At 41.6% G+C, this 20,051-nt stretch overlaps 1 protein-coding gene across 3 annotated transcripts in view; it reads left to right on the top strand.

Moving 5' to 3' along the window:
* Rfc1 (replication factor C subunit 1) overlaps positions 1–20,051 on the top strand; it is a 65,021-nt gene that overhangs the window by 28,577 nt on the left and 16,393 nt on the right. The window contains exons 5-14 of one of the 3 annotated variants that reach the window (XM_050149957.1): positions 1,998–2,230; positions 3,126–3,203; positions 3,981–4,058; positions 5,637–5,724; positions 7,594–7,874; positions 10,637–10,744; positions 13,488–13,667; positions 15,438–15,542; positions 18,195–18,594; positions 19,167–19,279. In XM_050149957.1, the coding sequence (XP_050005914.1) occupies positions 1,998–2,230; positions 3,126–3,203; positions 3,981–4,058; positions 5,637–5,724; positions 7,594–7,874; positions 10,637–10,744; positions 13,488–13,667; positions 15,438–15,542; positions 18,195–18,594; positions 19,167–19,279 (1,664 nt within the window). The remainder of the gene's footprint in view (positions 1–1,997; positions 2,231–3,125; positions 3,204–3,980; positions 4,059–5,636; positions 5,725–7,593; positions 7,875–10,636; positions 10,745–13,487; positions 13,668–15,437; positions 15,543–18,194; positions 18,595–19,166; positions 19,280–20,051) is intronic. The other 2 variants (XM_050149954.1, XM_050149955.1) reach the window with 2 other exon arrangements.

The raw sequence follows: 20,051 nt of genomic DNA, 5'->3' as shown, positions 1-20,051 counted from the left end.
TTTTTTTTTTGTTTTGTTTTGTTTTAGCAGGGCAAGATGACAGGATGTGTTCAGATGTGCCTGTGACAGTATTATGGTAGATTTCCACCACTGTGACAAAGCACTTGGTTCATTATTTTAGAGGTTTCTGTTATGTGACTGCTTTGTGTATAGGCTTTTTAAAGAATAATTCTTTATGATTTTTTCTTTTAAAAACTTACTTTTAGGGGCTGGAGAGATGGCTCAGTGATTAAGTGACTGTTCTTCCAGAGTCCCTGATTTAATTCCCAGCAACTGCATGGCAGCTCACAACCATCTGTAATACTCTCTGTCGCCTTCTTTTGGTGTGTAGGCATACATGCAGATAGAACACTTTATATATATAATAAATAAATCTTAAAAAGCTTATTTTTATTTTTTGTGTATGAGTGTTTGCCTGTTTCTGTGTACCACATTATGTAATGTCTGTAGAGGTCAGAAGAGGGCATAGGATCCCCTGGAGCTGGAGTTACAGCTGGCTGTGAGGTGCCAGATAGATGCTGGGTATGAAAACAAATGCTCTTAACCACTGACCTTCTCTCTGATCCCATCTATAGGCGTTTGATGAGGCAGAACACCGTGGTGTAGAGCGTGTGGTAGGACAAAGGTCCTCTCCAGGGTAGACAAAATGTATCCCATGTGTGTGGGTGCATGCGCCTCAGTGAATGATTGGAGGTTAGAATGCCCCGTGTGGGAGTCAGTTCTCTCCTACCAGGTGGGTCTCAAGGAAAGAACTCAGGTCATCAGGATTAGCAACAGAACACTTGTACCTACTGAGGCTACATATTTTAGGATAGAAAATGTAACAAAACAGTTTGAAGTTCCAAATGAATGGTTAGGTAATTGTTGACATCAGCCTTCAGTATTCGTGTAGCAGAGTCTCTGAAGCTACCCGAGTCAGCGCCTTGTCTGGAGCTGTAATGGCTTCCTGAGTGAACTCCTTACCTTTGCCTTTCCCTCTACAGTGACCTTGCGCTACTCGGGCATCTATGTTACAACCCGAGTTTCTTTCTATTATCTAGGAAGCCCTATAGGATTTGACTTCTGCCTCTTTGCCTGAACTGGTGTAGCTGCACCGCCTTCAACCTGTAGCACACTCACTGTAAGGCTTGGTGCTTGTAGTGTACCTTAGCTGACTGTTCTTGCTGGAGCCATCTTCGTTTCAGGGCTCTGATGACAACGATCAACAACACCTGATAAAGATTTTGTTCATCAGAGAGACTTTCCCTAGTCAGGTGTGCTGGGTCAATAACGATCTCAGTAGTAGGGTTTGTTGAGGCAGAAGGTTGGCCTAGCTGTGTAAGTATGTCAAAAATAGCCTGAGCTACATAGACTCTATCTCAAAAAATAAAGGATTGTAGCCAAGGGGAAGAGTACTTGAGTGGTCCACACAAGGCCTTGAGTTTGGTCTCCCAATAGTAGGCTTTCCTTGATGACTGCTTTATCAGAAACAACATCCCTCACTTTGTGGTGTTAATGAACCTGGGACCTCATATGTGTTCTAGGCAGTCGCTGAATTAGACCCCTTTCTATAATCATTCCCTTCTTGGTGTGGGGAGTCATGACAGGTTGAACCGGCTGCTTCTGGTTTTCTTAATCACTCCTTAGACTGCTTTCTTTACTGCTTCTTAATGCAGCTCGAAAATAAAGGTGTCTGTATGTAGGTATGTGTGTATGCGTGTGTGTGTGTGTGTGTGTGTGTGTGTGTGTGTGTAGTGTGTCTGTTTCTTCCTGTAGACCACAGGTTCCATGGGGTCAGGTGTGTAGTCTCTTCTGTATCCTCAGTGCCTGGTATAGAATGGGTGTGTTGCAAATATTTGTGTAATCATAGGCCTGGCCTTGTGAATGGAAGAGTGATTCTTAAATTCAAAAGGTGGGAAGAAAAAAACAATTCAAGGTATTGCTTTCTAGAAAAAGTTACTAGAAACGATTATTTTATATAAAGACCTATGCTTTATCAAAAATATTTTCCGTTTAAGATGAAGACGATGACTTTGTATGTAAAAAGGCAACCTCCAAAGCAAAAGAGAATGGAGTATCTACAAACAGTTACCTTGGAACATCAAACATGAAAAAGAATGAAGAAAACACCAAGACTAAGAATAAACCTTTATCACCAATAAAACTTACACCAACATCAGTGCTTGATTATTTTGGAACTGAAAGTGTCCAGAGATCCGCTAAGAAGATGGTGGCGAGCAAAAGAAAAGAGGTGGGTATTCTTCCTATAAGCGAGAGTGTGAGGATTGGCAGGCGTGTGGCGTGCACCTGGGGGAGGGAAGCTAGAAGGGCATTAGTTGAGGTCAGCCTGGGCTAGATAATGGGACACTCTGAAACAACAGAAAAAGATTGTTTGGAGTTGATACTTAGTCATGGATACTATTAACGAAAACTTGGGATGTTATAAAATTAGTAAGCATGCTTTAATCATAATGAAATATTTTTTTTCCATGATTATAGACAAATACTGCCCATTTGGAAACTATGGGAATTAGAATTTATACAGACATAGACACACACTCAATGTAGATATGTATTTTTTTGTTTGAAAACAAGAAAGCATTTAAACTATAAGAAAAAGTCACAGTTCTTAGAATTTAAATTGAATTTTCAAAATGGAAACTTATACTGTTGACTTCAGCAAAGAGAGTACACAATTTTATTTTGAAATGAGGTAAACATCGTATTAACAGAGTGTAGCTATTCTGATTCTCTAGTTTGAGTGGTTGTGGAGGAAATGGACGCATGGGTGAATCACAGTGAAGGCTGTGCTGTCGCATGTACTGACTCGTTGGTACCTTCACAGGGCTGAACCGTCATCCTTATATGGATGACCGATGTTTTAGACTACTTGTCAAGCCAGAGCCCTAACCAGTAGTGTGTGTGCACACTTCTCTTAAAGTGAGAACCGTCTGTCTGTAGGATGTTTATTCTTTATGAAACTAGACGTCATCAGAACAGCTGTGATCTTGACTTTGTTGCTGTGGGTTGTGACTATTACTGATAGACCTATCTCTGACTGATGTATTTAATTAGGTGTTGCCAAAAAAGCACTTGACTTTTAGCCTAATTTATGTTTATCTTGCTTTACTTTCTTTGGAATACAGTCCTCTCAGAACATGGACGACTCCAGATTAAGTGATGAGGCGATTGCCAAGCAGCTGCAGCTCGATGAAGACGCAGAGGTATTGCCGTTCCACTTGGTTAGCATTTATAACTTGACATGACTTGGTGCATATTTACAAATAACCAAGATGTTGTAGTTTTTTTCCTTCTTTTGAGTAGGGTGTTACTGTCTGTGTGTTAAGCTCTAATACTGCCTTTGTGGAGGACCATAGTTTGGTTCCTGGTGCCTATGTCAGGTGGCTTAAAGCCGTCTGTAATTCCAGTTCCAGGGGATCTGATGCCTTCATCTGTAAACACTCAAGTTTACATACCCACATAGATGCACATATACACATGAGCTTTTCCTTAGAACTAACAAACCTCAAGACATACAACAAAGAGAAGTTATACTAAGACCATTAAGAGAAAATGTAACTTCAGATGCTATAAAGAAATATCACTTTAGAATGTGGCAACCCCGTTGGCCAGTAAGATGACTCAGTGGGTAAAGGTGCCTGCTGCTGTGTCCGAGGGCCCGGATTAGGAGAGAAACAATTCTTACAAGTTGTCTTCTGACCTCCTCACGAATGCCATGACATACACACCCACATATACAATAAATAAATAAATAAATGTAACAAAGAACATTTAAAACGAGCACTAACTTTAGTATGCTTGCAGATTTAAAGGTGTATAATCTGTAAACTTGTTTTTTTTTGAAACAAGCCTGTGATACTGTTAGTTTAGTGGGAAGATATCATTTGTTATTTTTAAAAATTTTTCTAAACATGAAGCACACATTTAAGTGTTTAAATACAAAAATAACAAAAGCGTCCTGTTGTGTTGTGCATTTACAGCTGGAGAGGCAGCTGCATGAAGATGAAGAGTTTGCTCGAACATTAGCCATGTTGGATGAAGAGCCCAAGACCAAAATGGTAACATTATGGTATTTTAATGTTGGATGGCTTACTGTGTGTGTAGGTTATGATGTTGGATTGTTTATTGTGCGTGTGTGTGCGCGCGCGCATGCATTTAGACCAGAGGTGGATTGTCAGGTCTTGTTGTTCTCCACCTTAGTTGAACTTGGAGCTTATTGGCATTTCTTTTGGGTTGGCTGACCAGTGAGTGCAAACCTTCAGGACCCCTTTGTCTCTGTCCTCCCGAGCACAGTTACAGGGATGCCCCGCCATGCCTGACTTTCCCATGGGTGCTCTATTCTCCCGAGCAGTGCAGTTACAGGGATGCCCCACCATGCCTGACTTTCCCATGGGTGCTGGGGATCAGAACTCAACTCACCATGCAGATACAATAAGTGGGATTACTATCCATTGAGTCATCCGACTAGCTAAATTGTTTGAGTTTGTAATTTTTTTTTTCTTTGGTTTTTCGAGACAGGGTTTCTCTGTGGCTTTGGTTCCTGTCCTGGAACTAGCTCTGTAGACCAGGCTGGTCTCGAACTCACAGAGATCCGCCTGCCTTTACCTCCCGAGTGCTGGGATTAAAGGCGTGCGCCACCATCGCCCAGCGTTGAGTTTGTAATTTTTGTGTGTGTGTATAGAAATTAATTTACAAAGTTAGTCTTTTCAGAAGATTGCAAGGAATAAAACAAATCAGAATTTGTCCTACAAAACCATAGGTTTTGCTTTTATTCCTTATCAGAAGAAATTTTTTATGTATATTTGAGAATATTTCATTTCTTTAGAATGTGGGTTTAATAACTGTAGCACTCTTTTCAGGAAGCAGAATCTCATTGTTCTTCTTTTTCTTGAGTCTTCTTTTATGCTTTTTTTAAATATTTATTTATTTATTATGCATACATTATTCTGTCTGTGTGTATGCCTGCGGGCCAGAAGAGGACACCAGACCCCACCACAGATGGTTGTGAGCCACCATGTGGTTGCTGGGAATTGAACTCAGGACCTTTGGAAGAGCAGGCAATGCTCTTAACCGTTGAGCCATCTCTCCAGCCCCTATGCTTTGTTTTTTGAGGCAGTCTTTGCCATGTAGCTCTGGGTGCCTGGTACTGTGTAGCTCAGAATGGCTTTAAACTGGCACTTCTGGCTCAACTCTCCGCCAACCAGTGCTGAGATCAGGGCATCAGCTGCCATTCTTGGCTTCTCTTTTATTTTCCTACTGGGTTTTAATTTGTTTTCAGTTTTTTGTTTTTGTTTCTATTTTAGCTGCATAATATTATTAGTAGTTTGGAAGCTGCGATAAACGAAACACTAATAAGACTCTGTTTCTGGTTTAGGAGACTGGATGGAATTTAGATGTTTTATTGGCATACTGTTGTAATCTTTTATCTGATTCCTTATCAGTAAATGAAGTAATAAAATACTGCCTTTGCTGTGATATTTTTTGTGGATAAATGAATGTCAGTTTATTATAGTGTCTTGCTGGTTTGGCTTGAAAGATGACCCTTAAACTTAAAAATTTAATCCATTTTAACAGCAGGTTTTGTGGTAACAGTTTTCCTATTATTTAATACTTCTGACACTTTTTACACTGTTTAGGCCCGAAAGGACCCTGAAGAGGGAGAATCATTTTCACCTCTCCAAGCTGATCTAAGCAAAGCAGAAAACCATAAGAGCCCTAATAAAGGTAATTCTAGCAAAGAATATAAGAGAACGCTTACTTGTCTTAATAGAAGAGAATTCTTGGTAACTTTGCTTAAGCATTCTTTTCACTAATTGTTTGGTTTTAGAGAGCCATTAGTGTATGCTCTATTTAGATAAGCTGCTCCTATTCTCATGATGTCCTTATGCTCAAGACTTGGTCAGAAGATGAAACATGTCGTAGTGAAAAGTGCAGGTATGTATGCAGTCTTCTGAGTGTCAGCAGCATAGCGCATTGTGAGAATCTCACTGCTGATGCCCAGTATCTCAAGAGAGTACTGAATCCATGAGTTTGGTACCCACAGAGATAGTGGGCTGATGTACAGTCACAATCCTGTAAAATCAAACCTCAAAATTAGCCATGTTTCCTTGCTGAATGCATGTTTCTTTTGTACCATTATAAAGTTGAAAACTTTTGAGTTGAACAGTCCTAAGTCAGAGTCACCTGCACTTTGAAACCTGCACACTAGCTGGTTATGAAGAGTGCGTTAGGTGCTCTTGGCTTCCTGAGTTTGCTATGTCACAACAAAGAAGCAATGCCTTGAGCTTTCATGTTAGAGGTACTGTCACGGAATTGGCTTCTGATTGTTCAGACCATCTGAAGCTCTTCTGGTTGTCTTGGGTGGCCTGTTCTGTGCTGGTCTTGATACTGAACCATCGACCGATACTGTCATTCCTTACCTTTCCTTACCCTTTTTTATTTTGCAGTACCAGGGATTAAGCCTAGGGCCTTGTACGTGCTGCTAAAGTTCCTGAGTTATATTCTCAGCCTTCTACTTTTTATTTTGAGATAGGGCCCTACTTTATAACCAGGCTGGCCTTGAATCATTCTATACCTCAACCTTAGAGCTGCAGTCTTCTGCCTCTGCCTTCTAAGTAGCTGGGATACAGATTACCCTCCTCCCCCATTATCTGTGAAGGATTGGTGTCATGATTCCTATGGGTACCCGTGTTTGTGGGGACTCAACCTCTTTATGCAAAAGGTGTGGAATTTGCATATAATTTGTAGACAGCTTGACTTCCTATATACTTTAAGCCATCACTAGATACTTTGATTCAATGTAGTGCTATGTAAATAGTTTCTTTGATGTATTGTTTAGAGAGTAGTGATCAGGATAAAGTGTACATGGGTTGTATCTATACAAAATATTTTCTATTCATAGCTTATTGTCTCCATGAGTATGGAACCTGTAGATGCGAGGGGCTAATAGAAGATCTAATTATAGAAGTAAATCTGCTTATATAGTACATTTTAGTCTTGGCAGTTCAGGATTTGACGCTTTCCCACTATTTTGCAGTGTGTCTGTAAATTTTATAGCATATCCGTGGAATGAAATCTTTGTGTTTTCACACAGTTTGGGATTGAACTCAGACTTCGTGTGTTGGTGGACAATACTGTACTCTTGAGCTACACCCATATCTTTCTGTGTTATTAACAATAATATATTACGTGGATAGCTTAAATTTAAAATGACAGATCTCTTTTTTTGTTTGTTTTTTGAGACAAGATTTCTCTGTGTAGCTTTGGCTGTCCTGGAGCTCACTTTGTAGAACAGTCTGGCCTCAGACTCACAAAGATCTACTTGCCTCTGCCTCCCAAGTGCTGGGATTAAAGGTGTGCGCCTCCACTAACTGGCAAAATGACAGATTTTTTTTAAATACGAATTGATTGCAAAGACGTATCATGTGAATATTTAAGTTTAAAAAACAAGAATGCCATCTGAGCTATAGTAAATGTTTTGAAGTCATGTGATACTATGTGCTACTGAAGTCATACTGTTCAAAGATGAAGAATAAAAATGTTGATGCTGGGCATATTGCCCAAATAACAATCATAATTTTTTCTTTGTAAAAGCAGGGCATTTCTTAAATGAAAGAAAGACCCGCAGTCCTGCTAAGCCCAGTAAGGGTGGGAGCTCCAAAGGATCTGAGCAGCCCCGCAGCTCATCAGCTCATCAGAGGGAAGCCGGTTCCTCTCCCAAGGCCAGCTCCAAGCTGGCACTTATGAAAGCAAAAGAAGAAAGTTCTTACAAAGACACAGAGCCGATGGCCTCAAGAAGAAAAGAAAATGCCATTGAACTCAAAGGAGAGAAACAAACTCCTAAGAAAACCAAAAGTTCCCCAGCTAAAAAAGAGGTAGGAAATTTACGAAAAGTATGTATTTGCTCTTGAGATAATGAATCAGTAAATTGTATGTGGCTTGTTTTAGAACCGAGAAGAAAAGAAATTGTTTTCTTTATATTAGTCTGAGCTAGTGATAAAAAATAGGGCCTAAGTGTCTTACAGTCCTCAGGGAATAATAGATCTGGTTAAGAAGCATATCCTAGTATATTTTCTTTTTTTTAAAAAAATATTTATTTATTTATTATGTATACAATATTCTGTCTGTTTGTATGTTTGCAGGCCAGAAGAGGGCACCAGACCTCATTACAGATGGTTGTGAGCCACCATGTGGTTGCTGGGAATTGAACTCAGGACCTTTGGAAGAGCAGGCAATGCTCTTAACCACTGAGCCATCTCTCCAGCCCTCCTAGTATATTTTCCATATATCAAAATTATACAGGTTAATGAGAAGTTATCTCCCTCACCTTCCACAGATATATGTACCCATAAGATAGAGCTATAATCATGAGATTACATATACGTATCACATGAAATTACACATTACAGAGTAAGTATTATAGAGATACCATAGCTTTCTTTGCAGTCGTGGATTTACAGACAGGAGCAGTCAATATTTATAGGCTATATTTTCATAAGCCTTGCCTATGAATTTCCTTCATTAGATTAGTTGATCACCTGGTGGGTTTGTCTTATAAATATCAACTGTCACCTGCTGTAATTGGCTCACGGTACTCAACAGCTTGTGACACACAGTTACTTCTTGATGTGTTTGTAGAATAGAGATAAGATTGTGTATTTGGTATCATGAGATGACTCAGTGGGTAAGGGTGCTGCTGTACCTGAGTTCTGTTCTTGAGACCTACATGGTGGAAGGAGAGAACTCACAGAGATCCTCCTGCCACTGCCTCCTGAGTGCTGGGATTAAAGGCGTGCGCCACCGCCACCACCGTCCAGCCAAAATGATGCTTTTCAAAAGTGCCCCCCCCAACTAGTGGTACAGGCCTTATAGTCCCAGTTACTTGAGAGACTGAGTCAGGAGAACCTCAAAGTTAAGGTCTGCCTGAATCATGAAGTAAGTTCCCCAGAGACACAAAAAGAATTTGATTCAGATATATTTAAGAAGGTACTGGTGTGGTGGTGCATGCACTTGGGAGGCAGTGGCTGGTGGATCTCTGTGAGTTCTAGGACAGCCAGGGCCATTACACAGAGAGGTTCTGTCCTGAAAAACAAAAGCACAAATAGAGGGTCTTTTTGGACCTCCATTTTGGAAGCACTTTAGATTTATAAGAAAAACTACCATTCTTTCCTGCTGCATAGGCACTTAGCATCAGAGGCAGAATCATGTCTGTTTGAACTGCTCATTACCGTTGTGTGTGTAAGAGTGGATCCAGGTGATGGTTTTAAGTGCTTTGTCTGCAGGAAATAGTCATAAATATGGTTAGAGGACCAGTTAGCTTTTTGCCCTCAGCTTTTTCTTCACTAAATGCTTACCTGGTGGAGACCTTTTTCTCCAGGCACACTAAATGCATGGGGGAAGTTTGCAGAGGGTGACTATTTTGGGGGAGGCAGAAATCAAAGTTTAAAAAGTGATACTGTTATTGTTATGGTGTTTTCCAAAGTTGGACTTGAAATATCTCAGAACCTGTGCTTAGGAACATCAGAATTTAGTAAATTCAGTTGATCTTGGTCAAATAATTCTGACTTAGTAAATGAAAAAGCATCAGTTATTTTATAGTCCTGTGTGGTGTATACCTGTAATCCCAGCACTTGGGAAGCTGCGGAAGAAAGACTGATAGTTTAAAGCCAGCTTCAGCTACACAGTGAGACCCAGTCAGAGAACAAACAACAAGGCAGGCAGGCAGGCAGATTGTCCAAAGTTATTTCAGATTTTTACAAAGTAGAATTACTGTTACAGATGAATATATTCTTAATTGATATATGGGACTGTCTTTTGAAGGTTGTTAAAAATATGGCTTCCCGAGCCGGGCGGTGGTGGCGCATGCCTTTAATCCCAGCACTCGGGAGGCAGAGGCAGGCGGATCTCTGTGAGTTCGAGACCAGCCTGGTCTACTGAGCTAGTTCCAGGACAGGCTCCAAAGCCACAGAGAAACCCTGTCTCGATAAACAAACAAACAAACAAACAAACAAACAAACGGCTTCCCAAGGCACATGGTCTAAGCAACTATAATTTGATAAGGACCTTTTAATGGGTGAGAGGTATTGTTTAGTAGGGTTGGGGCCAGATGTGATGGTATATACCACTAATATCAGCACTCAGGAGGCAGGCAGAGCTACACCTCTGAGTTCAAGGTCGGCCTGGTTTAGTAGTAAGTTCCAGGCCAACTAGGGTTACACAGTGAGTTCCTGTCTCCTCCTCCTCAACAACAACAACAGGCTTTGATTCTAGGATCAGCTGCAGTAGTTGATTTAACTCAAAACCAGCTTAACTATCTTATTAGTCACATCACTTATTTATACAAATGAATATTTTGTCTACTTCAAGAGATTTGAAGTTACTTTTAAATTAAAACAATATAAAATAGGAATATACAGTGTTGTAGTAGGTTCTAAAAGTTATCTAGGGAGCCCTCTCCAATATACATGTGCTAGACACACCCAGTATCTCTGAATCTCTGAATCAGAAATAAATGTATTTATACACACACACACACACACACACACACACACACACACACATAAATGAATTATATACAATTCTTTCTGGGTACATTTTAATTTTGTATGATTTCTTTTTTCTTTCCCTCTGTGCAAAGTCTGTAAGTCCAGAAGATTCTGAAAAGAAGCGCACTAATTATCAAGCTTATCGAAGCTTCTTAAATCGGGAAGGTCCCAAAGCTCTGGGCTCCAAAGAAATACCCAAGGTAAGAGTCATGATGATTGTGCAACTCTGTCAGGACTCTGCCTCGTGTTCCAGCAGAGTTAGTGAGCCATTAACAGAAAAGTCTCAGCTACCTCCTTATGAATTCATATTCTGACTCACTGATGGACACAGACATTTTCCATTAAATAATAAGTAACTTGAGAAGGGATGGGCTTTTCCATGTCCTGCTGATATCGCCAGTGTCTTTTGCCTTCCTGGTACTCAGCGCTCAAGGGAAATCTTGGTAAGTACATTATTATTTGACAGTAATTGTGTTGTGTGCCTTGAGAGAAAAGTCCTCGGTGCTCTTAGAGAACATAGTAGAGAAACACTTATGATCCTGGGTGGATCACTTAGATAGCGGCTCCCAACCTTCCTAATGCTGCCACCCCTAAGACAGTCACTCATGTGGTGACCCCAACCAAAAAATCACTGGGAGAGCACTTAACCACTGAGCCATCCTCCAAGCCCCAAAGAGAATGAGTTTTTAAAGTATCATTTTGGTTGCTGAGAATAGATTAAAATGGCTAGAGTGGAAAAAGATACAGGTGATCACTTAGGAATGGTGGGAAGTGCTAAGGAGTGACATTTTCTTTTATGTGTGTGAAGATTTATGTATTTTTCTTTTATGTGTATGGGAGTTTTGCCTACATGTATGTGCATCATGTGTTTGTAGTACCTGCAGAAGCCAGAAGGGAGCAGTGGTCCCCTGGAACTGAAGTCACAGATGTTTGGAAGTGAGAAGTGTGGCTGAATGGGTACCAGAAATGATCTGGCAGTGGCACAAGCATCTGAGTAAACCGAGGCAGAACCATTTTGGGAAGATAATGATGAAATTGTTGTTGGCCATATTGTGGTTTAGATGTGTGTGTGCCATCCGTGTGGAGATGCTCAGTAGACAAGTGACTGGGAATGGAGCTCGAGACAAAAGCATGACTGCTTGTGAACCTGGGTAGTGTTAGTGTACAGCTAAGTTTGAGAGGGAGCACTGTCATCCGACAAACTTTGGCAAACTGAGAAGAAGGCCTTATCACAGACTCTTTATGAAAATGGGGTGAAAACCACAATGTGGCTGACGAGTAGTGGGCACAGATGTGGGAGAAGTCAGAGAAGCACAGGCAAGAAAGGTGATTGAGCGATGTGGTCTGCCGTGCTGTGAAAGTCCCAGCAGAGAAGACTGGAGTTGTCCGTTGCATGGGGGGCATGAGTAATGGTCCTCAGTGACGACTTCGCAAGGACAGTTTGAGGAGAGCAGTGGGCACAGCTGATGCAGTGGCTTGAAGACTATGCGGTGACATGCAGACAGATAGTTTTATACGTTTGGTTGTGAAGTAGAAATGGTAGGAGGAACTTGAGGTGTTCTTGCTGATGAGATATGGACCCTCTCAGAAAGGGAAGGAGAATTAGCTGTACCATGAGACTTCTGAGAAGGGAGGAGATGTGTTCGATATACACAAAAATTTAATTTCATTTTGCTTGGTGTCCATGGCTACATAGGAGATTAGTAGTCCCCCTAATGAAGAAAGGGTAGGTAGCCAGAGGGAAGGGAGAGGAGCTGGAAGAAGAGGCGAGCCTTGCACTGAAAGATTACACAAGTGCCTGTTTGAGGACTTTCGGCCAAATGGTGTCCTCGGGGACTGCTGTGTTTCTGTGACAGCAAGGCTGAGGGAAAGTTGCAGAGGTCAAGGCTGCACCTAGTTTCCCGGAGTCAGAGCTGTAAAGGAAGGAGTCCTCTAATGGACGAACTTGGTAAGGAGGCTGGCAGGACTTAGGCTGGGTCAATAAAATTACATTGTGTGCTTCAGTGGGAGAGCACTCTGGACAGTAGGTTGGGGTTTGAAATGGAGGAGCATCTTGATGTGGAGTTCCTCAGGATGATTTGGGGTCTGTCAAGAAGGTTTAATTGTTCATTTCACTCCTAAAAATGGAGGAACTGAAGAGATGCTGTTAGCCATTTCCCACATTCTTTCTGAGTCAATAATTAACTATTCTCTCCTTCCAAGAAAGGCTCTTTATGTGGAGGGGGAACAGTCAAGCTTATGCTGGGGTATGCTTCGAGTTTTGTTTAGCTTCTTCTCAAGACTTTGTTAGTCTTTACCAATCTCAATTCTATTTAAGGAGTAAGATGGAGCAGGGCACATCATGTATAATGACCATTGTGTTTGTATAATGTAGCCAATCTGTTATAAAAATTTAAAAAACTAACCGTACAGAGTTGCAGTTGAGATTTGTGAGGAGAAGCCTGGTCAGCTCTTAGATGACCAGTTCTCTTTCCAGTGGGGATGGATGTTGTGATCTGACATTTATGTATCAAGCAGTTTCTTAGGTTTACTCTCAGTAGGAGTAATCAGCAGAGAGAACGGTGAGAGCTCCAACTTGAGAGAAGCTCCAGAACCAAAGCTAGCCTTTTAACAACAGTGGCAGTGGGCAGATTATATTTGATGTTTACACCAAGTTATGAACGCTTATTACTGATTTAAATATGAAAAGTGGAGAATGCATGAACGGGTAATTTAAATTTTGCTAACTGTGTTTTTGCTCGTTCATTTGCTATCTGTTAGATGTTAGCTATGCAGGAATCCATCAGGATTTACCTTAGGTCCTGCTGTAATCTCAGCCAGGTTTCATGCTGGGGTTATTTATGTCGAGTGAGACGAGTCAGCTTGTTGCAGCTTGGCTGCCAGATACTTCTTTGGAAAGCTACAGTGTAATTTCCTCTCTGCTCGAACATTTTGGTTTTGTAGGGAGCTGAAAATTGCTTGGAAGGCCTGACATTTGTGATCACAGGCGTGCTGGAGTCCATTGAGCGGGAAGAAGCCAAGTCTCTGATTGAACGTTATGGGGGGAAAGTAACAGGCAATGTGAGCAAGAAAACCAACTATCTCGTCATGGGCCGGGACAGCGGACAGTCCAAGAGTGACAAGGTGGGTCCTGCCAGCTTTTCCCACAGTAGTGCCTGCTTGCTGTGGCGTGAGGCTGTTTGTGACTCCTAAGAAAAGGAGAAAGGCTTCACCCTGCAGTGTTGTCTTCTCCTCATACCATATACATGCTGTCTGTCGAGACGACAGGGTTTCTCTGTGTAATAGCCCTAGCTGTGCTGGAACTCGCTCTCTAGACCATACTGGCCTCGAACTCATAGAGATCTATCTCTGTCTTCTGAGTGCTGGGATTAAAGGTGTGTCCCACTACCGCATGGTGTGATTTTGTTTTTTTAATCGAAATCATAGTTGCTGTTTACTTGACTTTCTTTGTGTATTCTAGTTTAAATCTTTTCAAAATATTTTTTTTTAACATAGAAGCATATAGTTTCTTTTTTTTTTTTGTTTTTGGTTTTTGGTTCCAGGTTTTTTTATACTTGCCAGTCGCAGTTATAGGTACACATGCAGCCACACCCAGCTTTTTATGTAGGTAGGGTGTTTGAACTCAGGTCCTTTTGCTGGTGCACCTAGCACACATAGCTAGTGAATTACACCCCACACCCTATTTTTTCCTTTGTAATGTTAGGTTTTTGTTTGTTTTGTTTTGTTGTTTTTCGTTTTTTTTCCTGGGCCAGGGTTTCTCTGTGTAGCTTTGTTTTTTGTTTTTGTTTTGTTTTTTTCAAGGCAGGATTTCTTTGTGCAACAGCCGTAACTGTTCTGGAACTAGTTCTGTAGACCAGGCTGGCCTAGAATTCACAGAGCTCCACCTGCCTCTGTCTCCTGAGTGCGGGAATTAAAGGCATACACTACTATCACCCAGTTTTAATGGTAATTTTTAAAAATTAAAACTGTATGTAAAGAATTTGCAAATAAACATTAGGTAGTAACATTAGCCAGACTCAAAGACTATCCATCTGTATATCTCAGAGGAACTTGCATATAGTTATAATAACCAGTCTGAAATTGTGGAGCTTCACATTGGACTTTGTACTTTCACTGTCATTTTTTTTTTTTTTTTCGAGACAGGGTTTCTCTGTGGCTTTGGAGCCTGTCCTGGAACTAGCTCTGTAGACCAGGCTGGTCTCGAACTCCCAGAGATCCGCCTGCCTCTGCCTCCCGAGTGCTGGGATTAAAGGCATGCGCCACCATCGCCCGGCTGTCATTTATATTTTTAATGTTCTTTATCACGCGTACTCCCAAAACAAACAGAAAAATCAAAGAATTAACAACAGAATTGTCGGGGGGCAGCCTGGACAAAAACACTCCTTGCCAGGGTAGGGGCGTGGGGATTACAAATATAATTAAAGAATATGAAGATGTGTGAAAGATAGTAAAACAGAAACCATAGAGCAGTACCAGGAGGGCGGTCCAGTGAGTACCGAAATCATCAATGTTTAATTCTCTATACATTTTATACTCCAGTACAAAAGGGGAATTAAACTAGAAAAACAGAGCTTTAAAACCTCTCTCATGACTCATGTATCCATACTAGAGTACTGGATTTCATCCATAGTGATAACTGGTGATTTTTTTTTGTTCCAGGGAATCCAAAGCCAACTTTAGATCTTCTTGGTTACTAGGCACATTCATGGTACATAGACACACAGATGAGCAAAACACTCATAGACATAAAATAAAATCTTAAAAATAATTAAATTCTAGTGTTATTCATATTTGCAATATGGCTCTTCATCTACCAGTAGGCCTTAAAATAAATTTTCCTCTACAGAAAAGTGATTTGGGTGGAGTTCTGATGACTTGTATTTTAATCAACAGGCAGCAGCTCTGGGAACAAAAATCCTTGATGAAGATGGTCTGTTGGATCTGATTCGAACTATGCCAGGCAAGAAATCCAAGTATGAAATAGCTGCTGAAGCTGAGGTGTGTATAAGACAAACCTGGTTTAATGAGGTTGGCATATAAATCTCCTGTTTGATGGAGATGCATAATAGACAGTATTGTTAGCTAGAAGATCAAATGCCCCTGTACCACAAGTGAATTCACCTTACTTCCTCTTGCTCTGGAAGATTGTGTCTCAGGATGTCTCTCAGAGGAAGAGAGAGGGAAGGTAGCAAACAGTGTGTTCTGTGTAACATCTACTCATACTTATTTTCCATATATTTTTTTAAAAGATTGAAGCAATTTACTTAGTCTTGGTTGGTAAGGAGCGAGATATGTAGGCCAGGCTGACCTCAAACTCATAGAGATCCACATGCCTCTGCTTTGGAATGCTGGGATTAAAGGCACATGCCACCACACCTGACCACACCGTTAAAATTTTTTTTGTGTGTGTTCACATGCACATGAATGCAGTGCTTACAGAGGCCAGAAGAGGACATCTTTCCCTGGAAATAGAGTTATGGGCAGTTGTGAGCTACCTGACATGGGTTCTGGGAACTGAACTCAGGTCCTGCACGAAAAGTAAGTGCTTTTAACTGCTGAGCTATGTCCTCAGTTCATATTTTGTATTCTTGTATTGACTTTATTATAAATGTTACTGCCTGAAGGTTTCGTTTTCTGTTTTGTTTTTTAAAGAGGAGTTTATCAGCATCTTTAGTGAAAACTCTATTAGGAGTTTTCCATTATGACAGAAACTAGTCTCTATTGGTTTTCAACAGTAGAGTAGGCGGGGGAGGGGGACACACAAGGACAGGATGGACGCAGTCTTCCAAGCTGCCACTGCGTCTGAACCCTGTCAGTGTGTGTTTGCATCTCCTGGTGCTCTCACACTCGTTCTGCTCTCCACCTGCCGTCACCGCAGGACACAGGAGTGCCTGGAGCACCAGCGTGACCAGTTTATTCCAGGAGAAAAGTCCCAGGGGATGGTGTGGATTCTGTGACCATGGTCCAGTGCCACCACTAGGGAATAAATGTTGCTGTTTCATGGCCAACTGCATATTGTTCCTGTTGCCCTCTCTCTGCTCCAGGATCCTACACTCCATTGGCTTGTGCTGTCTCAGCCTCCTCCACCCAAGGGTAGATTGTTCTGCCCAGTTTGGCAAGAATAACGCAGGGTGATACTGTGTTCTTTTTGGTGTGTCTCATGTTCATGATGTTGACATGTCTTGATTACTTGGTTGAGATAGTGTCTGCTGGTCTTCTCCATGAGTGGAATGATTTCCTATTTTGTAACTGATGACTTTTTTTTCTGTAAGTGGACAGTTACCTTGAATCTCCAGAAATGTTTTCCCTTAAATTGATAAAAACTCATAGGCAGATATTGGGGTTCAACCTGTAGACCAGAAAAGCAAAGCAGCCAGCCACTGGCTCTTACCTCAACCTCAGTCCAAAAATGGTGACCCTGCCTCCAGGAACCTCAGAATGAGACTAAGACTGAGAGCTGTCTCCTGTTTTATAATCCTCTCTAGATCTGTGATTAAGGGCGTGCACCACTACCGCCTTGGCAATCTAGTGTGGCTACTGGGATTAGAGGTGTGTGCCACTGCTGCCTGGTCTGTAAGGCTGGCCAGTGTGGCTGTTTTACTCTTCTGATCCTCACGCGAGCTTTATTTATTGAAATACAAATTAAATGTCACTACATTAAATGGTAATTCATAAGGTCTAGCATTACTGGAAGACATTTAACTGTTTTAGAAATTAAAATATTACTTACATTCCTTAAAAGTCACCTTTTAAAAGCACAATTCATACCAGTGCATTGATCGTCACTATCTAACTAAAGATACATTTATTTATTTTTGATTGTATGTATTTTGTGTGTTTGGGCACATGGCATGCATGTGGAGGTCAGAGGATAACTTGCTTGAGTTGGTTCTCTCACAATGTAGCTTCTGAGGATTGAACTTGGGACTTTAAGCTTGGTGGCAAGCACCTTTTAACCCACTGAGCCATCTTGTTAGCCCAGTTACTGCATCTGATTCCAAACACTGTGTCATTGCCTCCAAAAGTAAATTCTCTACTTATTCATAGTTGCTTGTTATACCTCTGTCTGGCGGTCACTATACTGTTCTTTGTTTTATAGATTTCCCTAATTTGGACATTTAATATAAGTAAAATCATACCATGTGTGGCTTTTTGTTTTTAGCCTTTTCACTTTTTGTAATGGCTTCACAGCATACCAAGTTGTAGTATGTATTACTATTCAGTCCCATTGTGTGGATCGCAGTAAATTTTTGTTTATGCTAAGTTCCTCAGTGGATATTTGGGTTCTTTCATCTTATGGTTATAATGTGTGTGTACCATCCAATACAGTGCTGCTCTGACTTTGTATATACAAGTTTTTGAGGAAACATTAGCTTTATGTAGTCAAGAAACTTTAAAACAAGCAGTTGTTGTTTACCCCATGGCCCCATCTTTCCATTTTAAAAATGACCACCACATTCTTGGCTTTCTGTACATGCTGTGATGTTTGTGAAGTGTGGGAAGTGGTGACTGCGCACTGCATAGTCCATTGTGACAGGAGCAGCCTAGGTGGAGTAGCTCACTTGACTATGTCACCTTGCCTCTGGGGTATGTGTAGCAGGATAGAAGTCTTCTGCATTTCAGGTTTTTTTACTCTTCTTCCCTCTTCAGATGAAGAAAGAAAAGTCCAAATTGGGGAAAACACCCCAAAAAAATGACCAAGGAAAAAGAAAAATTAGTCCAACCAAGAAGGAGTCAGAGTCTAAAAAGAGCAAACTGACTCCCCAAAAGTGCAGCCCGGCGAAGGCCGTGAAGAAGGAAGCACATGTGTTTCGGAGGGGCCTGGACTTCACGGAGCACGAGGTCAAGAAGATGTCTGGCAACAGCAGGGCTCAGGGTCTGGCTGAGGACAGCAGCGGGAACAAAGTGGAGAGCCTGCTCTGGGTGGACAAGTACAAGCCCACCTCGCTCAAGCACATAATCGGACAGCAAGGTGACCAGAGCTGTGCCCACAAACTGCTGCGCTGGCTCAGAAACTGGCATAAGAGTTCTCCCGAAGAGAAGAAACACGGTGATTTCACAACTTGTCATTTTATGTGTCTGTCGCATGTAAGGCTCAGTTGCACACATGGGCAAAAGGCTCATGGTTGATCCATTTATCTGTCAGCAAGTATTTATTGAGAAACCTATTCAGAGCCCAAGTGCAGTACTAGGTTCTGGTGGAGCTCCCGGAGAGCCAGTTATTAAATGCATGTGCCAAGTACTACTGTAGGGTAAGTCCAGGGAGCTCTGGGGATGCTGGTGTGGTCAGGAAAGAGGATGTGAGCTCTGGAGGAGACTTGGAGCTCAAGTAGATAGCTAGGTGTGTGATACTGGGCAGAAAGAATGACCAGTCCCAAGATCCGAAGGCCTGTGAGAGACCGTGGAGAGTGCTCAGGGCCCATGAGGGAAAGGCATGGAGCTGAGGTACGCATTGGCAGAGCGTCCTAAAGCTCAGTTACGTGTGTGATGTGCTTCAGTAGTGGGGAGGTCTGCCCTGTCCCTCTGTGCTTTGGGATGCTTTTGGGCAGTTTATGAATGATCCTGTGTCCTAGAGTCTGCTAGATGGTGCATGTTCATGCTCTGGAACTTATTTTCCTCTAGCAGCAAAATTTGGCAAACTTTCCAGCAAAGATGATGGTTCCAGTTTCAAGGCAGCATTGCTGTCTGGCCCTCCGGGTGTTGGCAAAACCACTACAGCTTCTCTTGTGTGTCAGGTGGGTGTGGTTGGAAACGTAAAACCTTGCAGTGATTACATAGCTCTTGTGTGCATGTGTGCTGTGTGTAAACCTTGTGTGTATATTTTCCTAGCGAGTTCTTTGGCTCTAGTGTTGTTTGTCACTCCATCCTCTAAGAAACACTATTATTCTGGCTGGGCGTGGAGGTGCATGCCTATCTATTATATTCCAGCACTGGGGAGACAGGGGACAGTCTAAATTCAAGGCCAGTCTGGTCTACGTAGTGAGTTCCAGGACACATAGAATGTTTCAGAAAAACCAAAGAAAACTAACAACTGCCCCAAACCTATTATTCTATTGGCTATTGTTATACATCTATTTTCTCTTAAAGATGGAGGAAGTGTTCCTAAGCCCCCAGTAGATGCCGTAGCTGCAGGCAGTGTAGAGCCCTGTGTGTACCATGCTTTCCTCTGTGCCCCTTGTCTAGCATTAGTCTGACCTTCTGTGTCTGTGCCCTGGTGCCCTCCTTGCATTCCTACTCTTGTTCTTCAGGACCATTATTAAGTAAAGGGTTATTTGACACTGTGCTGCTGTGGCAGATGGTCTGATAGCCCGGGGTGAGTCACTGTGCCTAGCTTACCAGCTGTGGTCTTAAGAGCAAACTTCTGTGTGTGTTGTATGTCTGTTTGGTGTTTTAAGAATCTCTAAACTATGAAGAATATTAAATTTGTTTATTTGTATCATATTTAATATTTTTACTTGTGTTTTTTATGTGATTTAGAAACTGTGTTCCTTAATTATGACCCCCCCT

This window comes from Alexandromys fortis, unplaced genomic scaffold, assembly GCF_014885135.2.
Source record: "Alexandromys fortis isolate MF-2015 unplaced genomic scaffold, M_Fortis_MF-2015_v1.1 scaffold_0, whole genome shotgun sequence".
In the NCBI taxonomy this organism is placed as follows: Eukaryota; Metazoa; Chordata; class Mammalia; order Rodentia; family Cricetidae; genus Alexandromys; species Alexandromys fortis.
The sequence above is the reverse complement of the archived record's forward strand: the minus strand, read 5'-3'. Positions and strand labels throughout refer to the sequence as shown.